The sequence below is a fragment of the Podarcis vaucheri genome, assembly GCF_965113315.1.
Source record: "Podarcis vaucheri genome assembly, chromosome: 18".
NCBI classification, from domain to species: domain Eukaryota; kingdom Metazoa; phylum Chordata; class Lepidosauria; order Squamata; family Lacertidae; genus Podarcis; species Podarcis vaucheri.
The window spans coordinates 12289724-12314168 of record NC_138756.1 but is presented as its reverse complement, the minus strand read 5'-3'; the positions used below and the strand labels follow the sequence as shown (position 1 = coordinate 12314168).

Sequence of the window (24445 nt, the reverse complement as noted above, 5' to 3'; positions counted from 1 at the left end):
ATTGGCTGCCTGTTTTCCCGCCTCGCGCCCCATTGGTCCGCGTCCCACTCCCGCTGCGCTCCGATTGGTGCTTTCCCTCGCCGCCTCACGCGCCGCTGCCCTCGAGCTCGCCGATTGGCTGCCGCGTCTCGCCAATGAGAGAGAGGCTCCGGGCGGCGACTCCGGGCCAATCCGGGTGGAGGATATTGGCACGTCGGGGGGGTTGCTAGGCGACGGGCTGCGGGCGACGGGGAAAGGGCCTTCCGGCGGCGGCGGCGGCGGCGGCGGCCATGGCGGTGCGGAGGGCGGAGGGCAGGAGCGCGGCGCTCGCCCGGGCTCAGGCCCAGCTGACGGGGAGGCGCCTCACTGGGAGGGTAAAGGGTTTGTTTTTTAAAAATGAAGGTGCCGGCGCGCTGACGTCACACGGCGCTGCTGCTGTGACGTCAGAGGGGGAAACAGCGGCGTGACGTCACGCGCGCCACCCCAAGGGGTTTCCGAGGGTGGAGGGTGTCCCTGAGCATGTGAAGAGTGCTTATCCTGTTAAGCGTCGCTACTCTGCGCCCCGCACGGAGAGCAGCAGTAATAACAAGCATAATAGTATATAATAATAATAATAATAGCAACAATAATATATGATATACAACAACTGTTATTATTTGTAGCCCGCCCATGTGACTGGGTTCCCCTACCCACTCTTGGGCGGCTTCCAACTTTTATAAAAACATAAACATTTTAAATCATAAACCTCGTTTTTTTGCAAATTCAGCTTTTAGGGACTTGCAGGAGACTGTCCTCTCGCATGGAGCCTGGAGGAGACGCGCTGCTTTGGCTTTGAAAGCAGGGCTGTAGTTAAAGTGCGGGATTGTACATGCAATTGTTTCAAAAACTCCATATGCGTAATTCTTTTGCACATGTTTTTTATTGCAAGTCACTTCAGGAAGCCTCAGAGAAAGGAGCTGAAATTAGTAGTGATGATAAAGACACACCCAGGTAGGGTTGCCACCCTTTGTTCTGGCAAAATACAGGACAGGGTGGGGTGGGGCGATTTTTATTTTTATTTCCATGTGGTGATGAAGCAACTTCAAAGCAATCCATTCCAATCTCTCGCAGCCCCTCTGGAGTTTGTAACACATGTAAATATACACACATGAATTTGTAAATCTGTCTGTGCTTGGCTACCTGGAGCTTAAATACATGACATTTCATACAACCATTCAAACACATGCATTTAGAGAGGCTCCCTAACTTGGCAGAGAGAGAGAGAGAAGACCTGAAATACAGGACCAAATTATATCAAAACAGGATGAAATATGGGACAATCTTGTATTATACAGGACAGGTGGCAACCCCACCCAGGTGAACCCTCTTACTCACTTTTTATTTATTGCATTTATAACCCAGCCTAAAGAGGAAAAAAGAGCTTGATTAGGCTGAGAGCCGGTGCCTGGCCCCAAAGTTCACCCGTTGAGTATCATGGCCAAGTGGGGATTTGAAATCCTCTTCTCCCAGGTCCTAGTTTGACACTAACCACTATGCCACCCTGGCTCTCCTGTCGTCTCCCCAACCGTCTTCCTAATATGACACCTCTTAACCCTCCGTCCTTCTCCCTGCAGGAGGAGCTGGACGGGGCTCCCAGGAACAGATTGGCAGCCTTGGAGCCCAGCAGAAGCCCTGGTCTGTCTGCCATCCACATGGCCAGTGACCTGAGCGACCTCTCCGACCTGGGAAGGAGGGGGCTGGAGGGGGCCAGCTTGGCAGAGACCCCAACACCGCCGCAGACTGGACCCTGCCGCCGATTTGTCAAGCAGAAACCGCAGGAGGTGGCCCGAGACACCCCGCAGGCAAGGCCCAGTCCTGCCACAAGGATGGGGTTTGCCGCTGCCTCCGGAGGGGAGAGGTCAAGTGCCGTCCTCAGGAAGCTGGCGCAGATCGAGAGCAAGATCCGCAGCCGGAAGGCCGGGCGGGACGTCGGCCAAGCGCCCACGACGGACGAGGAGATTTCCCTGAGCGACTTCAGCCGCAGCCCTGAGCCGAGGGCAGGAGGGCGAGGGAGCCTGGGAAAAGCCACGGGGCTGAAGGAGACCGCGGCCCCCATCCGAGGCAGCAGTGAGGGTGGCACAGAGGGGCGCAGGGAGGCCCCTCCCAAGGCATCGGGGGAGCAGGAGGACCTGCTGGGCAGGAAGGTAATTCGGGGGCCATGCCTAGGCTTCACAGCATTGCTGGGGAAAATAAGGTCCTGTTTTACTGACAATGGCAGTCCTGGCTGAGCCCACAGCGTGTTGGGCTTTGAACCCCAACATTTACCCAGCAGCGCTTCTGTCTGAAAAAGTGTTTGTGGAAAAGGCAGGGTGGGGGGTGCTCAGCGACTTTCCACTTGGCCCGTGAGGCAGTGACCCCTCAGCTTCTCCAGATCCTAACTCAGATGAGAAGAGCAGATCCTGATCCTGCTCAGATTGGGGCTGACGGCAAGAAGACCAGAGGCCAACTTGGCCTCTACAAAGGACAGCATCTGTGGCTGGTTCCATTCATCTGCAGGAGGAGGAGGTGGTGGTGGTTGGGGATGCTCAGAGCTGCGATGACCTAACCCTTTCCCTCCCCTTTGCTTTCTTAAGAAATGGATCCGGTCCCCACCAACCCCACCTTCTTCCCGCCCGAGGTCTCCTTTGCCCGGGAAAACTTTCCTGAAGAGGCCCACGCCCAGGAGTCCTTCCCCACCCGGCAAGCACCCCCCGGCACGGCTGAGCAGGGGAGCACTTCGTTCCTCGACCCCTGCAGGCTCCTCTTCCCCCGACGCGAGCTCCGTGCCCCCGAGGGAGGCGTCGCTCTCAGAGCGAAGCGTGGTGCGGTCCCTCGACGAGCTCTTCTTAGCGGCGGGTGGCGGGCCCAGCGACGACGACTCCAGCAGCAGCAGCGGTGAGTCACCTCTGTGGGGGCCTCTGCGAGAGATGCGCCAGCAGAGGAATGCGTGTCTCTGGCAAAGGGAGAGCCAAGTTGAAAGGGAGCAGGAAGCAAGTGAAGGGAGCTCTGTGGGCAGAAGCCACTTGTGAGGGGCTGGTCGAGGGCGAGAATGAGGTGACCTGGGTCCTTGCCCTGGCCTGGGCGCTCCTTGGCTGGCAAAGGAACCTTCAGCTGGGCTGTGGAGGCTGCAGAGGTGAGAAGAGCAGCCTCTGAGGTCACACACTTCCTGTGGGGAATTGCAGGGAAAAGGGGAGCAACCCCTGGACCCTGGGAGGTGGAGAGAGACTCTCTGCCTGCCGCTGAATGTCCGTCTCGTTCCTTGCTGCAGATTTCAGAGTGAACGTGTTGAGCCTGGATGACTTGGCCCCTGCTGCAGCCAGCAAGGCTGAAGTGTCAGGAGACGTAAGTTGAGGGAAGTTTTCAATGTCTGATTTTTTATTGTGCTTTTAATTCTGTTGGGAGCCGCCCAGGGTGGCTGGGGAGGCTCAGCCAGATGGGCGGAGTATAAGTCATATATTATTATTAATATTGCTGTTATTTTGCCCCGTCCTCAGCAGGAGCCAAACGTTTGCCACGTTTGTTCATTTCTGGTGGTGTGAGCATTGCGAGGAAACCACAACCAAGAGCCTTAATAACCATTATTATTATTATTATTATTATTATTATTATTATTATTGCCAGGTTTTCCCCCCTCTGCCAGCTTCTGGCCAAAAGAGGTCCACCGCGAGGGGGCTCAAAAAATCAACATCCAAATTACGAAAGAAAAAATGCAACTTAGAAAAATGTAAAGACAATGTAACCTTTCAGAAAAGACTAAAAGAGCCAAATGTGCCCATTTCCCTCCTATGCAAAGGCAAATAGAGGCGCCCCCCCACAAAAAAAAACTTGCCTGGGGGAGCAGAAGTCAGCCCTGATGGAACTGAGCTCCTCTTCCTTTTCAGGGAAAACTCATTTGTGGAGCAGAGGGGTGGGTTGTGACTCGAGTTGCTAGCATGGAGTTTGCCATTCCAAGGTTGGCGGTTTGGGGGGAGGGCTGTTCTTCAGAGACCCTCGTCACCTCCGTCTCACATTATACTCACAGAAAGACGTCCTTTCTAGGCACCTGCGATGCCCACGGAGTCAAAGGAGGATCCGGGAGCCTCCCCCTTTGCTGCCGTCAGCCAAAGCCCCTTCAAAGCCCAGAGCCCCCCCAGGAGAGAAGCTGCTTCCCTGGAGGAGGAGGAGGAGGAGACGGAGGAAGATGATGATCCAGGAGACACTGAGATTTCCGAGCGGCTAAACAGCACTTCTGCTGGGAGCTCCCATCCCGAGGAGGAAGACGAGGAGGAGGAAGAAGAGAATCCCACCAGCGCAGAGTATTCGGAGGACTTTGAGTCCTCGGCAGCATCTGGGGAGCAACCCTCCTCCAGGGACCCCTCAGGTGCCGGGGAGCCTTCTGAGCATCCTGCCTCGTCCTCTCTCACCTGCCCTACAGGGGGCGCCAAGACCACCTGCCTGCCAGCGAGGATCCTCGTGAAGGATGCTGCTGTGCAGACAGGCCGCTCCTCTCTGGCCTATTGCTGGCTGCAAGGTAAGCCGCTCCCGGCTGAGGCTGGGCGAGATCCGTGCAAAGCTCTGACGTCCTTCTAGGCCGGACCCAGGTGCCCCAGGTGCGCCTGCCGGTCTCCCAAGAGCATCTCCTCCTTCCCCTCCTCCAGGCGACGCTCCTGCAGCTCTTGGAGAAGCCGGGAGCCTTCTGGAGACCCCGCCCATCGCCAGCCACGTCGTGAGCTTGGAGACGCTGGAAGGTACCCCTCTCCTCCCTCGATCCTTGAACCAAGCGCCAGCTGAACCCAGCCTTTGCCTGCACCTCAGCTGCGTGGCATACAGAAGGGCGCAGGGACGGGCGGCAGAGACCTCTGGCTCTGAAACCCCAGGCAGCCATTGCTGCCGGTCAACGGCGTTGCCTCTGTCCCCGTTGAGAGAAAGTGCTGGGGGTCCAGAAGAGAGGTCTCTTCCCTATGGGGCCTGAGCAGACTGCCCTAGAGCTGAGTCTGGGGACCCATGGGTGCTGCCATGCCTCTTTTCCTCCCCACACCCACCTCCCGTTCTCCCTCCCGCAGCACTGACCACCTACAGCCCTGCCGTCTTCGCCCTGAACGAGCTGCTGAAGCAGAACGTGCTGCTCATCCGGCAGTTTGCAGACGCCACCCGCCAGCTCCACGCCTCCTGGGTGGCGTCCCTGGAGGAACAGAGGGGCTTCCACTACCACACCCTGGAAGAAGCCAAGGAGGTAACTCTCGCTCGCTCACAGGCCCTCCTTAGGGCAGCTGCGGCCAGCCTGGCACCCGGCAGGCATTTGGGACCGCAGTGGCCGTGCTGGCTGGGGGAGGGTGGGAAATGCAGTCCAGAATGTACCTACGGGACCGTGTCTCCTGGTATTCCCCGCGGAGGACTTTAAGGTCCACAAATGACAACACTTTGGAGGTCCCAGGTCGCAAGATGGTTAGATTGGTCTCAACTAGGGCCAGGGCCTTTTCAGTTCTGGCCCCGAACGCTCTGTCCCAAGAGACCAGGGCCCTGCAGGACTTGACGTCTTTCCGCAGGGCCTGCAAGACAGAGCTGTTCCGCCTGGCCTTTGGTTTGGACTCACGTCTGACCCTTCCGTTTCCCTCCCCTTATGATCTTGACTTTTAAAATGAGGCTGCACTTTAAATTGCATTTTAACCTGTACTTTAAATCCCTGTGGGTCTCAACCTGCTCTGTCCCTATGCAGTACGTCCAGCGCCACAAGCCCCCGCCTCTGACAGTGGAACAAGCTTTGCGAGAACTGGAGCGCCGAGGGCAGTCCGCCTTTTGAAAAGCGCGCAGGAGGAGCGTCAGAACTGGCCCTCCGGAACGAGAAGGAAACCGCTCGGGAACCGGCCAGCACTTTTACCGGAATGAAGAGCTGGGCTCTTTCGGAACAAGAAAAGCAGAGGCCCTACAAATCACGGCGGGGGGGGGGGGAGGCCATTGCCCCATCGACTCCTGCACAGCCCCCAGGACCATACAGCACCAACCCAGAGCATTGAAGAGAAACCTCAGCGGAGATTGAATTGGGGAGGACACCCTGCTGTGTTTTGAGCATGCAAAATTCAGTTGTGTACGTGGATGAATGCGGAGAGGGGCCTCCCCACCCAAATAAATCGCACAAACTGTATAGAGGGAGGGGAAAAAACTTTCTTTATTGGAAAACAACAGAAAGAACGAGGCGGGTAGCTGACTCGGAGCAACCCGAGAGGCGGCCGAGAAGTTTCACAGGTACAGAAGTCGATCTTCAACAGTCGCTACATCATGTTGGGCGCGGGCGGTTGCGAAAGGGGTCTACTGTACAGGGAGGGGGCTGTGTCCCCCCTCAGGGCGCTGGTGGTCTCTGGGCGGGAAAGGAGGGCGGCTTCATGTTTTGAAACAGGTGGGTTGGGCAAGGGGCATAAGGGGGACACCATGGAAGAATCGGCCTCCCCGGCTCCTTCTCAGTCTTGCCCGAAAGGTATGTACAAAAATAGAAAAGGCCCAAATAATTTCTCTTCTCGCAATGCCTGGAAAGAACGCTCTTGGGAGCAATTAGCCCTCTGCACCCTGGTGGGCAGAAGGGGGGTGTCGTCTGGGGCAGGGGGGTGGCGGTCAAGAGGTACAGTAGAGAGCCTCAATTCGCGTGGCCAGGCTGGAGCTCGGATGCTGATGGACGACCGGCTGGGCTCCCTCGGCTCTGAGCGGCGTTAAGCTTCGGGAGGAAAAAAGAAGGGTCAGGCGGGATGCAGGGGGGCAGAAGCCCACGATCCTGGGCTAGCGGGGGGGGGGGGTTTCCCATGCCACACTTAATGAAATGACAGAGGAAGCAAGCCCTTCCTGCAGCCAGCAGGGAGGCGGGTACCCTTAGGTGCCCCCCATGAAGACGTCCACCTGAACGAGAGGTTGCCCCAGTTCCTGCCCTCCTTCGCACTGGCCAGGCAACCTCAAGAGACCCTTCCCCCTTTCTAGCTTCCCCCATGCCAAAGGGAAGGGTTTGGCTAAAGCCCTGGTGCCTAGCAGCCTGCCGGCTCCCCACACCTTTGCCCCAAGGCTCATGGAAGCCCTTCTGCCTTAGCGTCTCGGGGAGACGGGGTCTCGCCGTCCTCGCCAGGTGGTTGCTGGCAGCCCACCGGCAAGGGTGCAGTAATGCCGCCGTACAGATTGAAAGCGAACCAGAAATGGAAGGAGGGGCTTCCTCCTGCCCGCAGCCAGGGGTCGGACCTGCGGCTCGCCCACTTACTTTCGTCCCTGGCCTTCATGCGGGCAATGAAGGAGTAGCTCTTGTTCCTCCGGTAGTTCTCGTAGGGGTCGTCCAGGGCCACCCCCACGCCCTTGTACTGGTCCCACTTGTCTCGGATGTCGCCGCCTTTAATGGGGTCCTGGATCCCCTGCTCCTTGGCCCCCAGACCCCCGGAGCCGCTCCACCCTGGGGAAAGCAGGCAGGTGACAGGAGGAGGAGGCAGAGAGGGGGCGTCAAGGCACCTCTCTCCGGAAACCTCTGACCCAATGGCGGAGGAGCCCAGCAGCAGCAGAGTCGGACCCAAAGGGTTCTGACCCGGCGGGGGCCAACCAGGTGCCCCCAAACCTGAAAGCCGGACCCAGGCACCACAGCAGCGACTGGCCCCAGCGGTGGCTGGCAGGTTGCTGCTCTCTGCCCAGCCGTCAAACGCTCTACGTTGGCAGGCAGACCCACAGAATTGTAGAGTCGGGCGTCCAGTCCAATCCCTGGCAGTGCAGGAATGTTAAACTCAATGTGAGGTTTGATCCCAGAACCCTGAGATTGAGGCCTGTGCTCTACCAACCCCAGAGAGAGAAGGTGATTCCTCTGGAAGGCTTTTAATTCCACATTATTAGCACCTTTGTATCTCCACCCCTTTCCTCCCAGGGGTGGCCTACACAGTTCTCCCTTTCCCCATATGACCCTCAAAACGAGCCTGCAGGGTAGGCATTCGGGCAGGGAGTCAATGACCAGCCTTGGAGCTGCCCAATTCCTGGCCGAGTGGGAATCTGAACCCAAGTCCTCCTAGCCGGACACCCTCTAACCCCCGGAGGAGTGGAACAGGCCCCCTAGACGGACCCCACCCCTGACGGACAGAGCCACCGGGCCCCAGGCTGCCTTACCCATCTTCACCAGCATCTGGTGCCCCTTGTTCTCCTCTCCGAGTCTCGATTCAGGGATGGGGGGCCCCGAACTGGATCCCAATCCGGCCGAGGAGCTACAGACGGGGTGGGAGAAACCGAGGAAAAGTGAGGATTATCATGTTGATCCCTCGACCCCCAACCCTGCCCCTCCCAAGCCCCTTCGCAGAGTCAAATCTTACGGAGGTGTCTGGCTGCGGGACCGGGACCGGTGCCGCCTTCCGGGGGAGTAGGATTTTGACCTGGACCTGGACCGAGAGCGGCTCTGAGAGGACCGAGAGCCGCTTCTGCTCCTGGGAAGACAGACGGGGGAAGAAGCAAAGTCAGCCCCTCTCTCGGGAAGAGACCGCCCTAAAATTGTCTATCGAAAACTTCACTCTTGTGTTTTATCACGACGACAGCTACTCACTCTGGGTTTTAGTAAAGCAAACCATCTAACTTGTCAGTGTCTAAATGATAATTGAGCGTCAGAACAGCTTGGCCACAATAAGGAACTTTTGCCCATGGTATGACTATTTTCCACCTTCCCATTTTGACTCTCTGGCGCCCTCTCTGCATTACCGAGCAATTCTAAAATACAGACGTGCTTTTACTCTCGCAAGATTGAATGCCTTGCCCTCGGCTGGACTTGACGGACGATGCCAACAGATGCCACACGGAACACGTCCCTGTGGAGACGGCCGTCCCGAATCGGTGGCGCACGCCCTTCTGGCTTGCGCTCTTGATAAAGACTTGAGGAATGAGATTATCACCCCTCTTTTATCATCCATCCCGGGTCGCCCATCCACTGCCCCAGGGTCCTTTCCCTTGGCAGATCAAGATGAGCAGGTGACGGCAAAGGTGGCAAGGCTTTTAGCCGAGGCAATCAGAATAAGACCCACCATTTGACCATTGATTCAAAGCTGTAAAATGTATTTTATATAATTGACTTTTTATTTCTATTCTTTGTATATCGCATTGATGTTTTATTGCTATGGCCGACAGCTGGTGCAAATATTCATTCATTCTCGGCTGCTGTGGCATCTTGTGGAAGTGAGTTCCGCCGGCTAGCTGCACGTCGTGAAAAACGACCAGTTCCTTCCCCAAAAAACTTCAATTGGGCTGAAGAAGCAGCCAGCCAGCCAGAAAGGCAACGTCCGCAGCCCCCCCCCCCCAGTCTTGCCAAAATGCCCCCGTGCCAGCGAGCGAGACCCAGGCCCCCCTGTCCTGCCCTTCCTCCTCACCTGGACTGGGAGCGAGAGTAGGACCGCGACCGGGAGCAGGATCTTGACCGCGACTGGGAGTAGGAGCCGGAGGACTTGGACGACCTCGAGTTGGAGCGCGAAGAGGAGCGGCCACGGCTCTTGGACCGGCTGCTGCGCGATGGCGAGGGGCCGCTGGGCAGGGAGAAAAGGTGTGTGGGGGGGGGTCTGAGTGGCGCTGTGCCATCGCCCTGGACTCCTGCAGCCAAAGCGCCCGGGAACCTCGGCTGGCCCTGCGGCCGCCGGACATCAGCCGAGCCAGGAGACCCCCTCCAGCCCAGAGGGCAGGATCCCCTTCCCTCCAGGTGAGGGCCGTGCTCGGTTTGGATACAGGGAGGGGGTCCCGCTGCGCCTCCCCACTCCCCTCCCCCTGCTGGTGGCACTCTGCACGCTCCCCAGAGCCCTGTGCCCACCTGTTCCTCTTCTCCTGCCCCTTGCGCCGCCGGGCCCTCATCTTCGCCCGGAAAAACTCGTACAGCCCGTTCTGCTCCCAGCCCTCGCTGTAGGAAAAGGGGGGGGGGGATTAAAAAATATATCATTAGGTTTTCACTTATTATTTTTTGAATTTATATATGGCCCTATACTTGGAGGGTCTCTGGGCGGTTGGCAGAATAAAATCAAGATATTAAAACCACAAAAGACACAATAAAAAATAACAACCCATCGCCATCATCGCAGGTTGCTATTCTTATTTTTCTCATCCTATATCACTCGATGTTATGTCTCCATTCCCCAAACTGCCCATTTGTTTCGAACGTTACACAAAGTATAAAATGAAAAACTGAAAATAACGTATTATCATTCTTCTGTTGCTCAAGACCATAAATCCATCTTATATTGAACAAGAATAAAAACAAAATAATAATTATGAGTTTCCCCAGCCACTCTGGACAGCTCCCAACAGAATACTAAAAACACGATAAAAAATCAAACATTAAAAACTTCCCTAAACAGGACTGCCTTCGGATGTCTTCCAAAAGTCAGGAAATCATCTTTCGAGTCTCTTAATTCTAGCAGTTAATTTTGCCATTTCGGCACAATCCATTAGTTTGTTAATCCGTTTTTCTTTTGTGGCGATTGCTGCTTCCTTCCACTCCTGCTCATATATAAAAATCCTTGCCGCCGCTGTTGCACGCATGAACAATTTAATCATCGTTTTCGCTATCTCCGGCCCAACTGAACCAAAAAAACCAAGCCAGCCAAAGGAGCCCTTTCTGGGCCTCGCCTCTCACCTGTTTCTGGGCCGGTCGTGCGAAGGGGGGCTGTAGAAAGCTTCCACGGCTGCCAGGAGCCTCTCGCTGGGGGGCATGGGGGGCGGCAGGCGGATATCCTTGGGGTCCAGAGGTTTGTAGTCATGATCCTCCAGCTAGGAGAGGAGGGGAAAGGAGCCGTCATGGCACACAGTCCGGCTGGAAAATAATTCCCTCCACCCCTGGGACCACGAAAGAGAGGCCACGGGGGTCGGGAGAGGCCTCCTCCTGCCCTTCTGGAGTTGTGGGGGGGGCAGCTCCCCCCTCAGGCCACTTACTTTGACCAGGGGGGCCATCAGCCCGGCGGGGAGGTCGAAGTAGGGGACGTTGGGCACGAGGCTGGGGTCGTCGTGGTTGACGTGGGGAGGCCCCTGCCGGCGCATGTGGGGCGGCTGCCCGTTGAACCCGTGGGGCGGGGGCCCGAAGTCAGGGTGCTGGGGGCCCCCCCAGGGAGGGTGCTCGCTGATCCCCGGGTGCGGCATGCGGTGGCCCGGGTGGTGGTGCGGGGGCCCGATCTCTGCAAAGGAAGGAAGGAGACGCCTCAGAACGGCCCGAGTAGCTGCAGGACCTGAGCACGGGACAATGCGTTGGGGTGTAAGCCTGGGTGTGTCTCTGGGGGTCCTGGACTGCCCAGATGACAAGGCACCCCCCCCCCGCCTCGCTGATGGGGGTACAAAGGAAGGAAGTTTGGCAGAAGGAGGCAGACATGGCGCCATCCAACCGCCTCAGGGACTCCGCATTGGATTTGTGCAGGGTCTACCCCTTAGCCCAGGGGTCCGCCAACTTTTTCAGCAGAGGGCCGGTCCACTGTCCCTCAGACCTTGTGGGGGGCTGGACTATATTTTGGAGGAAAAAATGAACGCATTCCTATGCCCCACAAATAACCCAGAGATGCATTTTCAATAAATGGACACATTCTGCTCATGTAAAAACACGCTGGTTCCTGGACCGTCTGCAGGCCGGATTGAGAAGGCGAATGGGCCGGATCCAGCCCGCCTTAGTTTGCCTGCCCGTGCCTTAGCCCAGGCTTCCTCAACCTCGGCCCTCCAGATGTTTTTGGCCTACAACTCCCATGATCCCTAGCTAGCAGGACCAGTGGTCAGGGATGATGGGAACTGTAGTCTCAAAACATCTGGAGGGCCGAGGTTGAGGAAGCCTGGCTTAGCCTTTTCTCCTCCCGAAGATATCCCATAAGGCAGCGGAGGTTTCGGATCAGAGGGTCCCACGGGAATTAACCTCCCCTGAGCAAAACCTCTTTCAACTGGGCAAGGACCAGGGCTGTGTGACATATCAGTATTATCGTTCAAAACTGCTTTGAGGTTCATACCGTGTGACATGTCGTTTCACAGTTTTTGGCCTGGAAATACTTCGCGAATCATGTCGTCTATAGCTCCCATCCTCATTTCAAACACTGCAATATACTGGTATACAGCGGTACAGCGGTTTCTGAAAGTCTCCCTTGACAAAAGTTTCAGAACTTGCAACGCCGTAAACCCGGAAGCAAATGCTTCGGTTTTAGAATGCCTTTCGGAAGTCAAATGTGCCAAAGCGCAGCTTCCGAACAGAGTTTTCCCAGAAGTAAACGCTTCTGTTTTCGAACATTTCGGAACTGGAATGGTCTTCTGGAACGGATTACAGTGGTGCCTCGCAAGACGAAATTAATCCGTTCTGCGAGTCTCGCCGTCTAGCGGTTTTTTTGTCTTGCGAAGCAACCCTATTAGCGGCTTAGCGGATTAGCGCTATTAGCAGTTTAGCAGCTATTAAAGGCTTAGCGGCTATTAAAGGATTAGCAGCTAAAAGGCTATTAGCAGCTTAGCGGCTTAGAAAAAGGGGGGGGGGAAGCAAAAAAAAATCGGAACACTTGCAAGACGTTTTCGTCTTGCAAAGCAAGCCCATAGGGAAAATCGTCTTGCAAAGCAGCTCAAAAACAGAAAACCCTTTCGTCTAGCGGGTTTTCCGTCTTGCGAGGCATTCGTCTTGCGGGGCACCACCGTACGTTCGAAAACCAAGGTACCACTGTATCGTGATGTTTAGCGGCTGATATACCATCAATGCGAAAACCAGATTATCGCCCAGGCCTAGCGAATGACCCCCTTGCTCCTGGGACCCCCCCGCCTTAGCCCCTCCCGGCCAGCCTTCTGCCCCCCCCACTCACCCTGGGGGAAGTCGCCTTGGGGGTAGTCGAAGCGGTGCGGGTAGGGGGGCCGCTCGAAGGGGTGGCGTGGCGGGAAGTCGTCCTGCATGAATCGCGGGGGGAAGCGGTTGAAGTTGTGCGGGTGGGGCGGCTGGTTGAACTGGGGGTGCTGCTGGTGGGGCGGGAAGGGCCCCCGGAAGTGGGGGGGCCTCTGCATGCGGAAGGGCGGCTCCCTCTGGCCCCCTCCCCAGGGCGGCTGCTCGTGCTGGTTGTTCCAGGGCGCCTCAAACTGGCTGTTCCAGGCGGGTTCCGGCTGGCTGTTCCAAGGGGCATCGCGCTGGTTGCTCCAGCCGGGCTCCCGCTGCTCGCTCCACATCCCCTCGTGGTTGCTGTTCCAGGGGGGGCAGTGCGGGGGGCCCTGGTGGTGGGGGAAGGGGGGCTGCTCAGGAGGCTGCAGGAGACAAAAGGCCTTGGTTAGCGGGCGGGCGGGAGGAATAAGACCCTCCCTGTGCGCCGACTGTCTGGCCAGAGTGGCGCATGCTCTGGTTATCTCCCGCTTGGACTACTGCCATGCGCTCTCTGTGGGGCTCCCTTGGAAGGTGACCCCAAAACTGCAACTAATCTAGAATGCGGCAGCTAGACTGGGGACTGGGAGCAGCTGTCAAGACCATATAACACCGGTTCTGAGAGATCTGCATTGGCTCCCAGGACGTTTCCGAGCAGAATTCAAAGGGTTGGTGCTGACCTTGAAAGCCCTAAATGGCCTCAAAGGTCCAGTATCCCTGAAGGAGCGTCTCCACCCCACCCTGGACACCGGGGTCCTCCACCCAAGGGCCTTCTGGCAGTTCCCTCCCTGTGAGAAGCAAGGTTGCAGGGAACCGGGCAGAGGGCCTTCTCGGTGGTGGCACCCACCCTGTGGAACGCCCTCCCATCAGATGCCAAGGAAATCAACAACTACCTGACTTTTAGAAGACATCTGAAGGCAGCCCTGTTTAGGGAAGTTTTCAATGTATGATGTTTTATCCAGTTTTTAATATTCTATTGGGAGCCACCCAGAGTTGCTGGGGAAACCCAGATGGGCACGATATAAATAATAAAATTGTTATCATTATTACCAAGGCCCCACCCAAGCCCTCCCCTCCCGCTGCCCGCCCATAGTACCTGCTGCTGCGCCCAGGGGGTGACCGGGTGCGGCTGCTCGAACCAGGGCGGCTTGTTGGGGGGGATGTGGTCGTGGGGGCCGGGCCCCCGGGGTCCAGGCGTGGCCGCGTCAGCAGCCCCGGCCCCCGTGGCCTCATACTCGGCGGAGTCCGGCAGCGGCAGCTGCGGCTTCCCTTCGTCTGAAACAAAGGCGGACATGAGAGCCAAGCTCCTGGGGGGGTTGTGGCTCAGAAAAAGGACAGGGTACACCCCCACCACGAAGGGGGACCCCAACATTACCTGTGGGGGTGATGGGGGCGGCCGGCGGAGGGGGGGCGGGCGTGGCCTTCACTTCGCTTTCCGGAGGTGGGATCTGCAGTTGTGGCTGCTGCTGTTGCTGCTGTTGTTGCTGCTGCTGTTGGCTGAGGCTGCTGACAAACTCCTCGTGCTGAGTTTTGAGGGTCTGGATCTGTTGCTGGAAGGCCACTTGGACCGGCTGGACCACGCTGCCAAACTCCATGATCAGGGTGGCCTGCCGGGACCACGCGGAAGGGGGTGGCATTTGCAGAGAGAGCGGGGGGGGGGGAGGACAGGACAGAGAATAATAAAAAATAATACATTTTTATTTATCCCCCGCCCTTCCCGGTTCAGAAAAAAAACAGCATAAAATACAGTGTGAAATGTGATTAACAATAAATTCAAAAATCAATTTAGGGGGGGAAATCCATCCAGTAAACGTTAGATGATCACCAGGGCTAGCTGGCTAAATTAGTCCTGTTTGGGGCCAGCGAGGAGACCAGGGGAGAATTAGCTGTGGGATCCCAGAGCGGGTAATCTTCATAAAAAGGGGAAGGGGAGGGGAGGAAGGGGAATAAAAAGATCAGGCTAAGTTCAAATTGAAAGCCAAGCAGATCCGGTTCATATCTAGAGGTACCACTGTATCTGACTTTCAGAAGACAGCTAAAGGCAGCCCTGTTTAGGGAAACTTTCAATCTTTAGTGAATTATTGTATTCTTTTAAAAAAAAAATTGGAAGTTGCCCAGAGTGGCTGGGGAAACCCAGCCAGATGGGCGGGGTAGAAATAATAAATTATTCTTATTCTCCAAAATCTCTTCCTGAAGAAGGGAGCTGTTTTGGGGGAAGACCTGGCCGTCTGCTCTTGCCGCCCCGCCCCCCGGCCTCCTCCTGCTCCCCTCCTCACCTGGTACTGGCCCAGTCCGAGGGCCGGGCTCTGGAGCTGCTGGATGATGGCCTCGTCGAAGTAGCCGTTCTTCTCCCACAGCTGAAGGAGCTGTGGGAAACCAAGAGGGAGAGAGGGGCTGTTATTGGGCTCTGGGGCTCCAGGCAGGGCCCTGGGCACCCCCGAGGCCACGCCAGGGCGGCTCACCCGGGCAATTTTCTGCTGCTTGTCCTCCTCCACGGCCAGGAAGCTGGTGCAGTAGATGGGGACCACCACTTTCTGCAAGGCGGCCAGGAGGTCCCGCTGTTGCTTCCGCTGGCTGGAAAGGAGAGAGAAGAGGGGGGAAGAAGGGGAGCTTCAAAAAGTTCGGCCTGAGGTTCAGTTAGTTGCCCTCTGGGGGTATGGGATCCTGCCCTCTGGAGCAGAAGGAAACAGACTGGCTCCACCTTGCCTGCAGATATCTCTGCTTATCTCCCGCTTGGACTACTGCCATGCGCTCTACGTGGGGCTGCCTTTGAAGGTGACCCGGAAACTACAACTAATCCAGAATGCGGCAGCCAGACTGGCCACTGAGAGCGGCTGCCGAGACCATATACCGTATTTTTCGCACCATAGGGCGCACCGGACCATAGGGCGCACCTAGTTTTGGGAGGCGGAAAACAAGAAAAAATTATTCTGAACCCCAGCAGCCAGAACAGCAAGAGGGATCTGGCTTCTGGGATACCGTGTGGCTGTTCTGGCTTCTGGGGTAACCCCGCCAAGCCTCTTCAGGGCAGCGGGATGAAGGCTCCCCCTGCCCAAAGAGGCTGCGCAGGGCTAAGGCAGAAGCCAGGACAGGCGCGTCGCTGAAGGGGCACTGCGCCTTCTCTCTCTCTGCGCAGCGCCCCTCCTTCACAGGAAAGGTGCTGCGCAGAGAGGGAGAAGGCGCAGCGCCCTTCAGCGAAGCTGGAGAAGGAACAGAAGGAGACCCTTCTGTTCCTCCTCCGGCTTCCAGGACAGGCGCGTCGCAGCGAAGCCAAGGAGCCTGCATTCGCTCCATAGGGGGAAAAGTGTGTCCTATGGAGGGGGAAAAGTGCGTCCTATAGAGCGAAAAATACGTTAACTCCGATCCTGAAAGACCTGCGTTGGCTCCCAGGACGTCTCTGCGCACAATTCAAAGTGTCGGTGCTGACTCTGAAAGCCCCAAATGACCTAGTGGACCCAGAAGAGGCAGGATCTCACCAGTGGTGGAGGACGTCGTTGATCAGGTAGATCAAGTGGAGGCGCAACTCGAAATGCGCCCCCTCGGCGGTGATGCGGTTGCGCAGGTGCCCGGCCATCAGCTCGCAGTGCTGCGGGGACTTGGCGTTGCTGAACATCCAGTTCTTGCCGGCCTGAGGATAACAAAAGGGAACAGTCAGAGGCAGCCAGGGGGAGAAAGTCCCCCACAAAGTCAAGAAGGGAGGTTCCCGGGGCAGCAATGCCTCTGGGGAGAGGTTAGGTTTTTCATTTTATATTCCCTTATTTTATTTTCCCTTTAATTTTTGGGGGGCCCCCAAGAGTGTAGCCCTAAGCTGGAGCTTGCTTAGCTGATACGTAAATCCGGCACTGGCATAGATAGATGAGAGAGAGAGATGATAGATAGATAGATAGATAGATAGATAGATAGATAGATAGATAGATAGATTAGATAGATAGATAAAAAGGTAAAGGTACCTCTGCCCATACGGACCAGTCTTGACAGACTCTAGGGTTGTGCGCCTATCTCACTTAAGAGGCCGGGGGCCAGCGCCGTCCGAAGACACTTCCGGGTCACGTGGCCAGCGTGACAAAGATGCTCTGGCGAGCCAGCGCAGCACACGGAATGCCGTTTACCTTCCCGCTGGTAAGCGGTACCTATTTATCTACTTGCACCCGGGGGTGCTTTCGAACTGCTAGGTTGGCAGGCGCTGGGACCGAGCAGCGGGGATTCGAACCGCCGACCTTTCGATCGGTAAGACCTAGGTGCTGAGGCTTTTACCCACAGCACCACCCGCATCCCCCTGATAGATAGATAGATGATAGTTAATATTCTGGAAATGTATGTCCAGTTGTTTTTTTCCTTTAATATTTTGGGGGGAACCAACAGAGTGGAGCCCTGAGCTAGAGCTTGTTTAGCTTATACGTAAATCCGGCACTGGCATAGATAGATAGATAGATAGATAGATAGATAGATAGATAGATAGATAAATGAGAGAGAGAGAGAGAGAGGACTGATACATGAGAGATTGAGAGATAGATAGATAATATTTTGGAAATGTACATTGAGTGTTTTTTCCCCTTTACATTTTTTGGGGGCCCCCAAGAGAGTGGGACCCTAAGCCAGAAATTGCTTAGCTGATACGTAAATCTGGCACTGGCATAGATAGATGTGGGTGGGTGGGTGAGAGAGAGAGAGAGAGAGAGAGAGAGATATTAATTGATAGAGGAGAGACAGATAGATAAATACATGATAGATAGATAATATTTTGGAAATGTACATTCAGTTGTTGTTTTATTTCCTTTACATTTTTGGGGGGCCTGCAAGAGAGTGAGGCCCTAAGCTAGAGCTTGCTTAGCTTCTACGTAAATCTGGCACTGGTCTTTAGGGAGGATCCACAGCCGGACCCAAGAGCGCACCCTCTGGGGCAGAGTGCTACGACATGTGGCCTTCGACGCCTTTTGGGGCCAGCCCCCCCACGGCACCAGAATGCAATCGCACCCCCCCCCCGAGCCCTGCCTACCGAGATGGCGTCTTTGGTGCAGGTGTCGATGATGGGCTGGAGCAAGTTGTCAAACTCGTTCATGTCCAGCTGGGTCTCCTCCAAGACCTTCTGCATCTGCTGTTCCACGGCCAGCGCGATGGCGGAAGTGATTTGCTCCTGGGGGTGGGGGAGCGACAAGGGTCTTGAAGGCAGAGCTGGGTGGCGAGAAAGCCCACCCACCCACACCCACCTCCGAGCGAGGCCCGGGCCCCTTGCTGCCCCTTGAGGGCTGCCACGTCCCTTAACGGACTGGGATGCAGTTGTAAATACTGACATTGGGACCCCTGGAGGGGATGGGGGGGGAAGTTGACTTTGAATTGGCTTTTATATAAGTTTATATTTTTAAAAAACAAGCCAAACAGAAATTTAAAGAAAAAAATACAAAAATGCAAGTGTGCAGAGTAAGATAAAATGCAAAAAAAAGAAGAAACGAGAAATAGTACTCTTGTAGAAAACAAAACAGAAGAACAATACGTATATATATATTGAGCCAAGAGCCCTTGCTTGCTTGCATCTCCACCCGCCTGTCCTCACCTGTCTCAGAGCCAGGAGGTGCTGCTCCTGTTGCTGGAGGTTCCACAGGCTCTGCTGGATCAGCTCCTCCATGGAGGGGGTGCCCTGTGGTGTGGCGATGGGGGTGGCCGCCGCCACGGCCAGGGCGGGCTGGGGCAGCGGCTGGATCTGTGGGGCGGGCTCCAGATCTTGGCTTTGCTTGCACAACACTGAAAGGGAGGGGAGGGAGATAGGAGCCCGTCAAGGAGAGAGGCCAGCCACTCGAGGCAACAGTTCCAAACCCTGCGCCAACTCGGGGGTGTGGCGTGGGCTGCGGGTGCCCTTTCCAATAATAATAATAGTAATAATAATTTATTTATACCCTGCCCACTCGGGGCGCTCCCAACAGAAATAATAATAATAATAATAATAATAATAATAATAATAATAATAATGCGATTAAAAAACCTCCCTAAACAGGGCTGCCTTCAGATGCCTTCTAAAAGTCAGGTAGTTGTTATTTCCTTGACATCTGATGGGAGGGGGCCACCACCGAGAAGGCCCTCTGCCTGGTTCCCTGTAACTTGGCTTCTTACAATGAGGGAACTGCCAGAAGGCCCTCGGGAGATGGACCCCGGTGTCCAGGCTGAACGAAGGGGGTGGAGGTGCTCCTTCAGGTCTACTGGGCCTTTGAGGCCATTTAGGGCTTTCAAGGTCAGTCCCAACCCCCCCTTTTTTTTAAAAAAAAGGTGGCAAAACAACTCCACTGCTACGCGATGAGCCGGGTCGTGAGCCCCTGCAGCAAAACTCACATTTGCATCGGCAAAGGTTGGCCGATCCCAAGCCAAAAGGAGGGCCGGCCAGAATTTGCACGGGGGTGTTTCAAAGGGAAGGGAAGGAAATTATTTCCCAAAAAAAGGTCGGAAGAGAACCAAGGATTCCCATGAAGCCCCTCTCTCCACCCCACCAAGGGCACACCCTTCGAAAACTGATACGCACCATACCGATATTTCGAAATGTTCTACAGAGTTGCGGCTCCTAAAAAGTCTCCCGCTAGCGGCCGCCCCACCACCCTGCCCCCCCAAACTCACGCTGCTGCTGTTCCAGAGCCAGCTTGTACTTGTAGTAGCCGTAGAAGTCGCCCCCAAAGAGGAAAGAGAACTTGGGGTTCTCTTTCTGCTTCTCCATGGTCATCTTCTCGAACTCAGGGCCGTTCCGCGCCACAAACTGAGCCAGCTTGTCGATGACATTGCGGAGCTCCTGGTCTGGGGTTCCAGGGGGTGGGAAGGAAATTGGGGGGGGGGACCAGTCAAGGGTTGTGTCAAAGAAAAGGTCCTGACTTTCAGCTCTTTGCTGGGTCACAGGGAGCAAACTAGCACAAAAACCTCCGGAGCCTCCCTGCAACACCCAAGTGTTATTGGTAGCCCCAGTGGTGCCTTGGTTTAAGAACAGCTTAGTTTATGAACAACTTGGACTAAGAATGCTGCAAACCCGGAAGTAGGTGTTTTGGTTTGCGAGCTTTGCCTTGGAAGCAGAACATGCTTTGCTTCTTGTTGAGTGTGTTCCATCTGTAAATTGAGTCCCCTGCTGCTATGGGAAAGCACGCCTTGGTCGAAGAACGGTTTTGGTTGAAGAACGGAATTCCAGAATGGATTAAGTTCGTAAACCAAGGCACCACTGTAGACAGATGGATATGGGGCTATCAATAGATAGATAGACAGACAGATAGATAGATAGATAGATATGGGGCTATCAATAGATAGATAGCTAGATAGGTAGCTAGATAGATAGATAGATATGGGGCTATCAATAGATAGATAGATAGATAGATAGACAGACAGATAGATATGGGGCTATCCTTAGATATAGGTAGACAGACAGACAGACAGATATAGGACTATCAACAGATAGGTTGGTAGGTAGGTAGATATGGGGCTGGCCTTTGAGTCTCAATCCCACAACCCCTCCCTCGGTGTGACCCCAATGCACTCAATGCCAAAGGCTAATTCCACTTGCCCCCCACCCACCCAAGCGCAAGATTTCGATACTTTTTTTAAAAACTGTATTGTACTCTTTTATTTTATTAATTTGATTTAATATATACTTCATTTCGCTTTTCCTCCCTCCGTCGTCCCCCCCCCCCCGCTCAGCCTCCTACTGGGAGCCGGCATTTGATCTCATCCCCTTTGGGCCGTGATAAAGAGACTTAGTGGTTTTAATGGCAGGTGACGTTGCTGTGTTATATATTATATTATCTTTGCACATTGATTCACTTCTTGGAGTTAAGAATAGAACTAGGATAAATTGTGTTCGCTGAGCCCGTATTCTATACAGTCTGCATATGATGTTTGCTTGCTAATGTGTGTTATGCCTAATAAAGGGTTTCGAATTGAATCTCATCCCCTTAACTTGTTCTATTTCGTCTCTCCCTCTCAATTCCTTCTACAGAACATTGAATTTAACGGATTTTAAATTTTTCAAAAATTTTTCCACCCCTCTCTGTTCCTGCAGGTCCCACCCACGATCTGTCTCCCCTACTCAGAGTAGACCTATTGACATACAGGTTATTTTTTGGGGGGGTCTACTCCGAGTAGGGGGCGTGGCTTAAGGAGGGGACCCCCCCTTTATTTCCCCTCTCCCCCCCCCTGGGGGTCTCTCACAAGAAGAGGCGGGGGGTGGTGGGGAAATGGGGGGGGCTCCTCGTGCTCCTGCCCCGACCGGACTCCTGAGCATACGCAGAGTGCCGGAGGAGGAGACCCCCCCACCCCTCCCCCTCACGTGACCCCCACCCACCCCCACCCCGCGTATGTGGGGGGGGGGACTCACCTTCGGGCGGCGGCGGCAGCGGCATCTCCATGGCGGCGGCGGCGGCGGCGACTCGAGGAGCGCCTCCGAATGGCTGGCTAGGCCCCGGGCGGCCGTCAAGCGCGGCGGCGGCTGCTGGAAAAGCGGGCGGAGCTCGCGACGGCCGCCGCCGCCGCCAAGCGCGGTTGCCGTGGAGACCGGAGCCACGCCCACCCGCCGCGTTCCATTCCGAGGGAGGGCGGGGAGGAGGGGAAGTTGCGCGCGCAGCCCCATTCATAAGGAAGCGGCGCCTCATTCATAAGGCTGCGAGGGGAGGTTAGATAGAGGCAAGGGTGCCCGGCCGGATTGAGGAATAAGCTAACCAGACACCCCAAAAATTAAAGGGGGGAAAACAACCTGGATGGACATTTCCAATCAATTCCTTCCTTCCTTCCTCCCTCTTTCTCTCTCCCTTCCTTCCTTCCTCTTTCTTTCTTTCTTTGCCAGTGTTGGATTTAAGTATAAGCTAAACTAGCTCTACTGGGACGCTGGTGTCGTTGTGGGTTAAACCACAGAGCCTAGGACTTGCCGATCACAAAGTCAGTGGTTCGAATCCCCGCAATGACGGGGTGAGCTCCCGTTGCTCGGTCCCTGCTCCTGCCAACCTAGCAGTTCGAAAGCACCTCAAAGTGCAAGTAGATAAATAGGTACCACTCTGGCGGGAAGGTAAACGGCGTTTCCGTGCGCTGCTCTGGTTCGCCAGAAGCGGCTTAGTCCTGCTGGCCACGTGACCCGGAAGCTGCACGCTGGCTCCCTCGGCCAGTAAAGCGCAACCCCAGAGTCGGTCACGACTGGACCTAATGGTCAGGGGTCCCTTTACCTTAAACTAGCTCTAGCTTAGGGCCCCTCTCTCTTGGGAGCCCCCCAAAAATTTAAGGGGAAAAAACCACTGGATGTACATTGCCAAAAAATGATCTATATTTAGTTCTCTCTATCTATTTATGCCAGTGTTGGATTTACATATAAGCTAAACTAGCTAAAGCTTAGGGCCCCACTCTCTTGGGGCTCCCAAAAAACTAAAGGGGAAAAAAACCCTGGATGTACATTTCCAAAATATAAAAAAACAAATAAAATAAAACCCACATACAGCAACAGTGTTTTGTGTTATGTGCAAATGGGTTTAGATACCTGTTAGGTCCATAAATTACGATACAGCCTATATTCAACACAAAAAAGAGTGACGCTTTGTTGTTGATAAAGGACAGCTGGACATAGAAAGGGCCCCATCACCTTCAGTAGCTGAGGGCCTCATCAAACCTAAATCTGGCCCTGGTCTCCCATGCAGGTGTTTGGACCACAGGCATAGCCAAGAAGACTCCATACGGGAACGTTTCGATTCTTGCAGAATTCAGGTTTATTTACATTTTTGATATTTTAAAAGCATAATTACAACACACCTTTTTTCCATTGTAACTTTTTTTTTTTAAGTTTGCAGGCTTAAAAAAGAAAACCGTTAACTTTTCTTTCTTTCCTTTTTTAAGTTTGCAGTGGCTTAAAAAAGAAAAAGACAAACTATGGTTCCTGTACATAGAAGAAACAAACTTGTAAGAAGTTCCTCGTACTTAAGAGCCAGGAGGGAACGCTGTTGCTAAAAACATGTACACCTGCACCTATCGATTAAGAAACTTTCCTCCGGAAATCGCCCGCATAATTTACAAATGACCGAGGCTCCGGTCCGGAGTTTCTCAAACTTGGGTCGTTCCCTGGCTGCGGTTGGACTACAACTCCCATCGTCCCTGACCACGGGTCCTGCTAGCTATGGATGATGGGAGTTGCAGTCTTTTCGGAAAACAACTGCAAGGCACCAGGTTGTCTCTGGAGAGGCAGGAGACGGATTGGAGTATTCGTTTTGGGGGCAGAGGCAACTAATAAACTGCTCTGCCATTTCCCTCCTGAAGATGCTGATTTTAGGCAAGAGGGAATCCCCCCCCCCGCCTCCCCAGGCCAAGTCCTGGACCTGGCAGCCTCCACACACCCCATTACACCTTGCCCATCGCTTTTCCCCCGGCCACGGGGGGGGGGGCGCTTTGGCCATGAAAAGACCACCAGCTACACCTCCAACCGGCCGCAAAGGAAGTGTTTGCATTTCGCAGCCAGGTTGGCAGGGAAAGGAAATAGAGTGGGGAATCAAACTTCGGTTAATTTCGCAAAAATAAAACACGATGCTCCGTCAACGCAGAGATTTTGAAAAGCAGATCGACGATTCTTCTCTGAACAAGACCCTTCACCCCAGGCGGTGGTTTTGCTTCTTCAGGGAAGGGGCAGAGGTTTCACAACACGCTCCAAACCAAATAAAATGGCAACATCCGGGCGGAATATATATATATATATATACACACAAGGACTCAAGCGCTCTGCCTTCCCTCCCCTTATAGATATAACACACGCAACACGCAAACACGCCGCTCCCTGGCAAACGGGACGAGGGGCGGCAAAAGAACCGGAACTGCTGCAAGGCTGGGAAAACCCCGTCGTTTCAGACGGGGCAATGACATGGGCTTTGACAGCTAGATCTGGGGCTAGCAGAGACTTCGGGGGGCAAGTGGGGCAGGCAAGCCGTTCTTGAAGAGTTGCTCGCCTTGGGGAGAGGCGAGCTCTGAATGGGAAAAGCTCGGTGCCGTGTCTGGTGTCCTGCTCTCCCAAGAAGGGATCACGCCATTGCAGAGAGAGAGGGGAAGAAACCCACCAGATGAAGCGAGAGGATGTTATCTGTGGGGAAAGGCACAAAATTTGCCCACATCAGAACCCTCTGCTGCCTCGAAGAGCAGCTACTCCCTGCCTACGGCTTGCTCCCTCTCCTCTCCGAGCTGCTGGTCGAAATGAGACTCTTATTTTTTTTTTCGGGGGGGGGGTGTACGTATTAGAAAGTAGAAAGCAAAACAGAGAGGGCAGGCGGAAACTGTTCCCCTGCTTGTGTCCAAGGCAGAGGAAGAGGGCTGGTCTCTTGAGACCTCCTGTCCTGGGGTCTCCGAAGCTTCCCCCCTCCACTTTTCCCTTTGGCCAAGCCAGAAACATGATTAGAAAACTCAGACGAAGAGACCTACTCATTTCAGACAAAGCCCCGATGGGAGAAACAGCTCCAGGACGCAGGAGAAGGCAGAGGAGGGGTCTGTGTCGGACAGCGAAGGTGCGAATGGGATGAAACCGTGCAGAGAATTACGCACGGATTTATTAAAAAAGGGGTTTCTGGCTTGGACGTCTTAACGGTCCCACTCACAGTGGACCCCCTTTGGAAGGCCAGGGAGGAAGAAACCAAGCTGGCTCCAAATCTTCCCAGTTGCCCAGTGCTACTT

General features: G+C 54.9%; 2 protein-coding genes across 6 annotated transcripts; one reads left to right on the top strand and one right to left on the bottom strand.

Annotated features, from left to right (window-relative positions):
- Window positions 1-250: 250 nt before the first annotated feature.
- Window positions 251-6056, top strand: LOC309522815 (uncharacterized protein C19orf44 homolog). Of its 4 annotated transcripts, none has more exons than XM_082206425.1 (8): window positions 251-360; window positions 1593-2162; window positions 2592-2892; window positions 3266-3339; window positions 4036-4507; window positions 4635-4724; window positions 5040-5209; window positions 5693-6056. In XM_082206425.1, exons 2-8 carry the CDS (start codon window positions 1671-1673, stop codon window positions 5774-5776), a joined length of 1683 nt encoding a protein of 560 aa, XP_082062551.1. In that variant the 5' UTR covers window positions 251-360; window positions 1593-1670; the 3' UTR covers window positions 5777-6056. The 4 variants fall into 4 exon arrangements, with proteins under 4 accessions (XP_082062551.1, XP_082062550.1, XP_082062549.1 ...); XM_082206424.1 differs by having other exon boundaries at window positions 253-275; XM_082206423.1 differs by having other exon boundaries at window positions 253-353.
- A 62-nt stretch (window positions 6057-6118) lies between these two features.
- On the bottom strand, window positions 6119-21229 carry CHERP (calcium homeostasis endoplasmic reticulum protein). 2 transcript variants are annotated; one of them, XM_082206301.1, is made up of 18 exons: window positions 21135-21229; window positions 19400-19573; window positions 18351-18538; window positions 17796-17933; window positions 16276-16427; window positions 15262-15373; window positions 15076-15165; window positions 14175-14406; window positions 13896-14074; window positions 12756-13185; window positions 10879-11117; window positions 10583-10716; window positions 9764-9850; window positions 9333-9485; window positions 8292-8402; window positions 8092-8186; window positions 7211-7396; window positions 6119-6682 (listed from the first exon to the last, which is right to left on the bottom strand). In XM_082206301.1, the coding sequence occupies exons 1-18, from the start codon at window positions 21163-21165 to the stop codon at window positions 6678-6680; spliced, it is 2736 nt and encodes a 911-aa protein (XP_082062427.1). In that variant the 5' UTR covers window positions 21166-21229; the 3' UTR covers window positions 6119-6677. The 2 variants fall into 2 exon arrangements, with proteins under 2 accessions (XP_082062427.1, XP_082062426.1); XM_082206300.1 differs by having other exon boundaries at window positions 15076-15373.
- Window positions 21230-24445: the final 3216 nt, after the last annotated feature.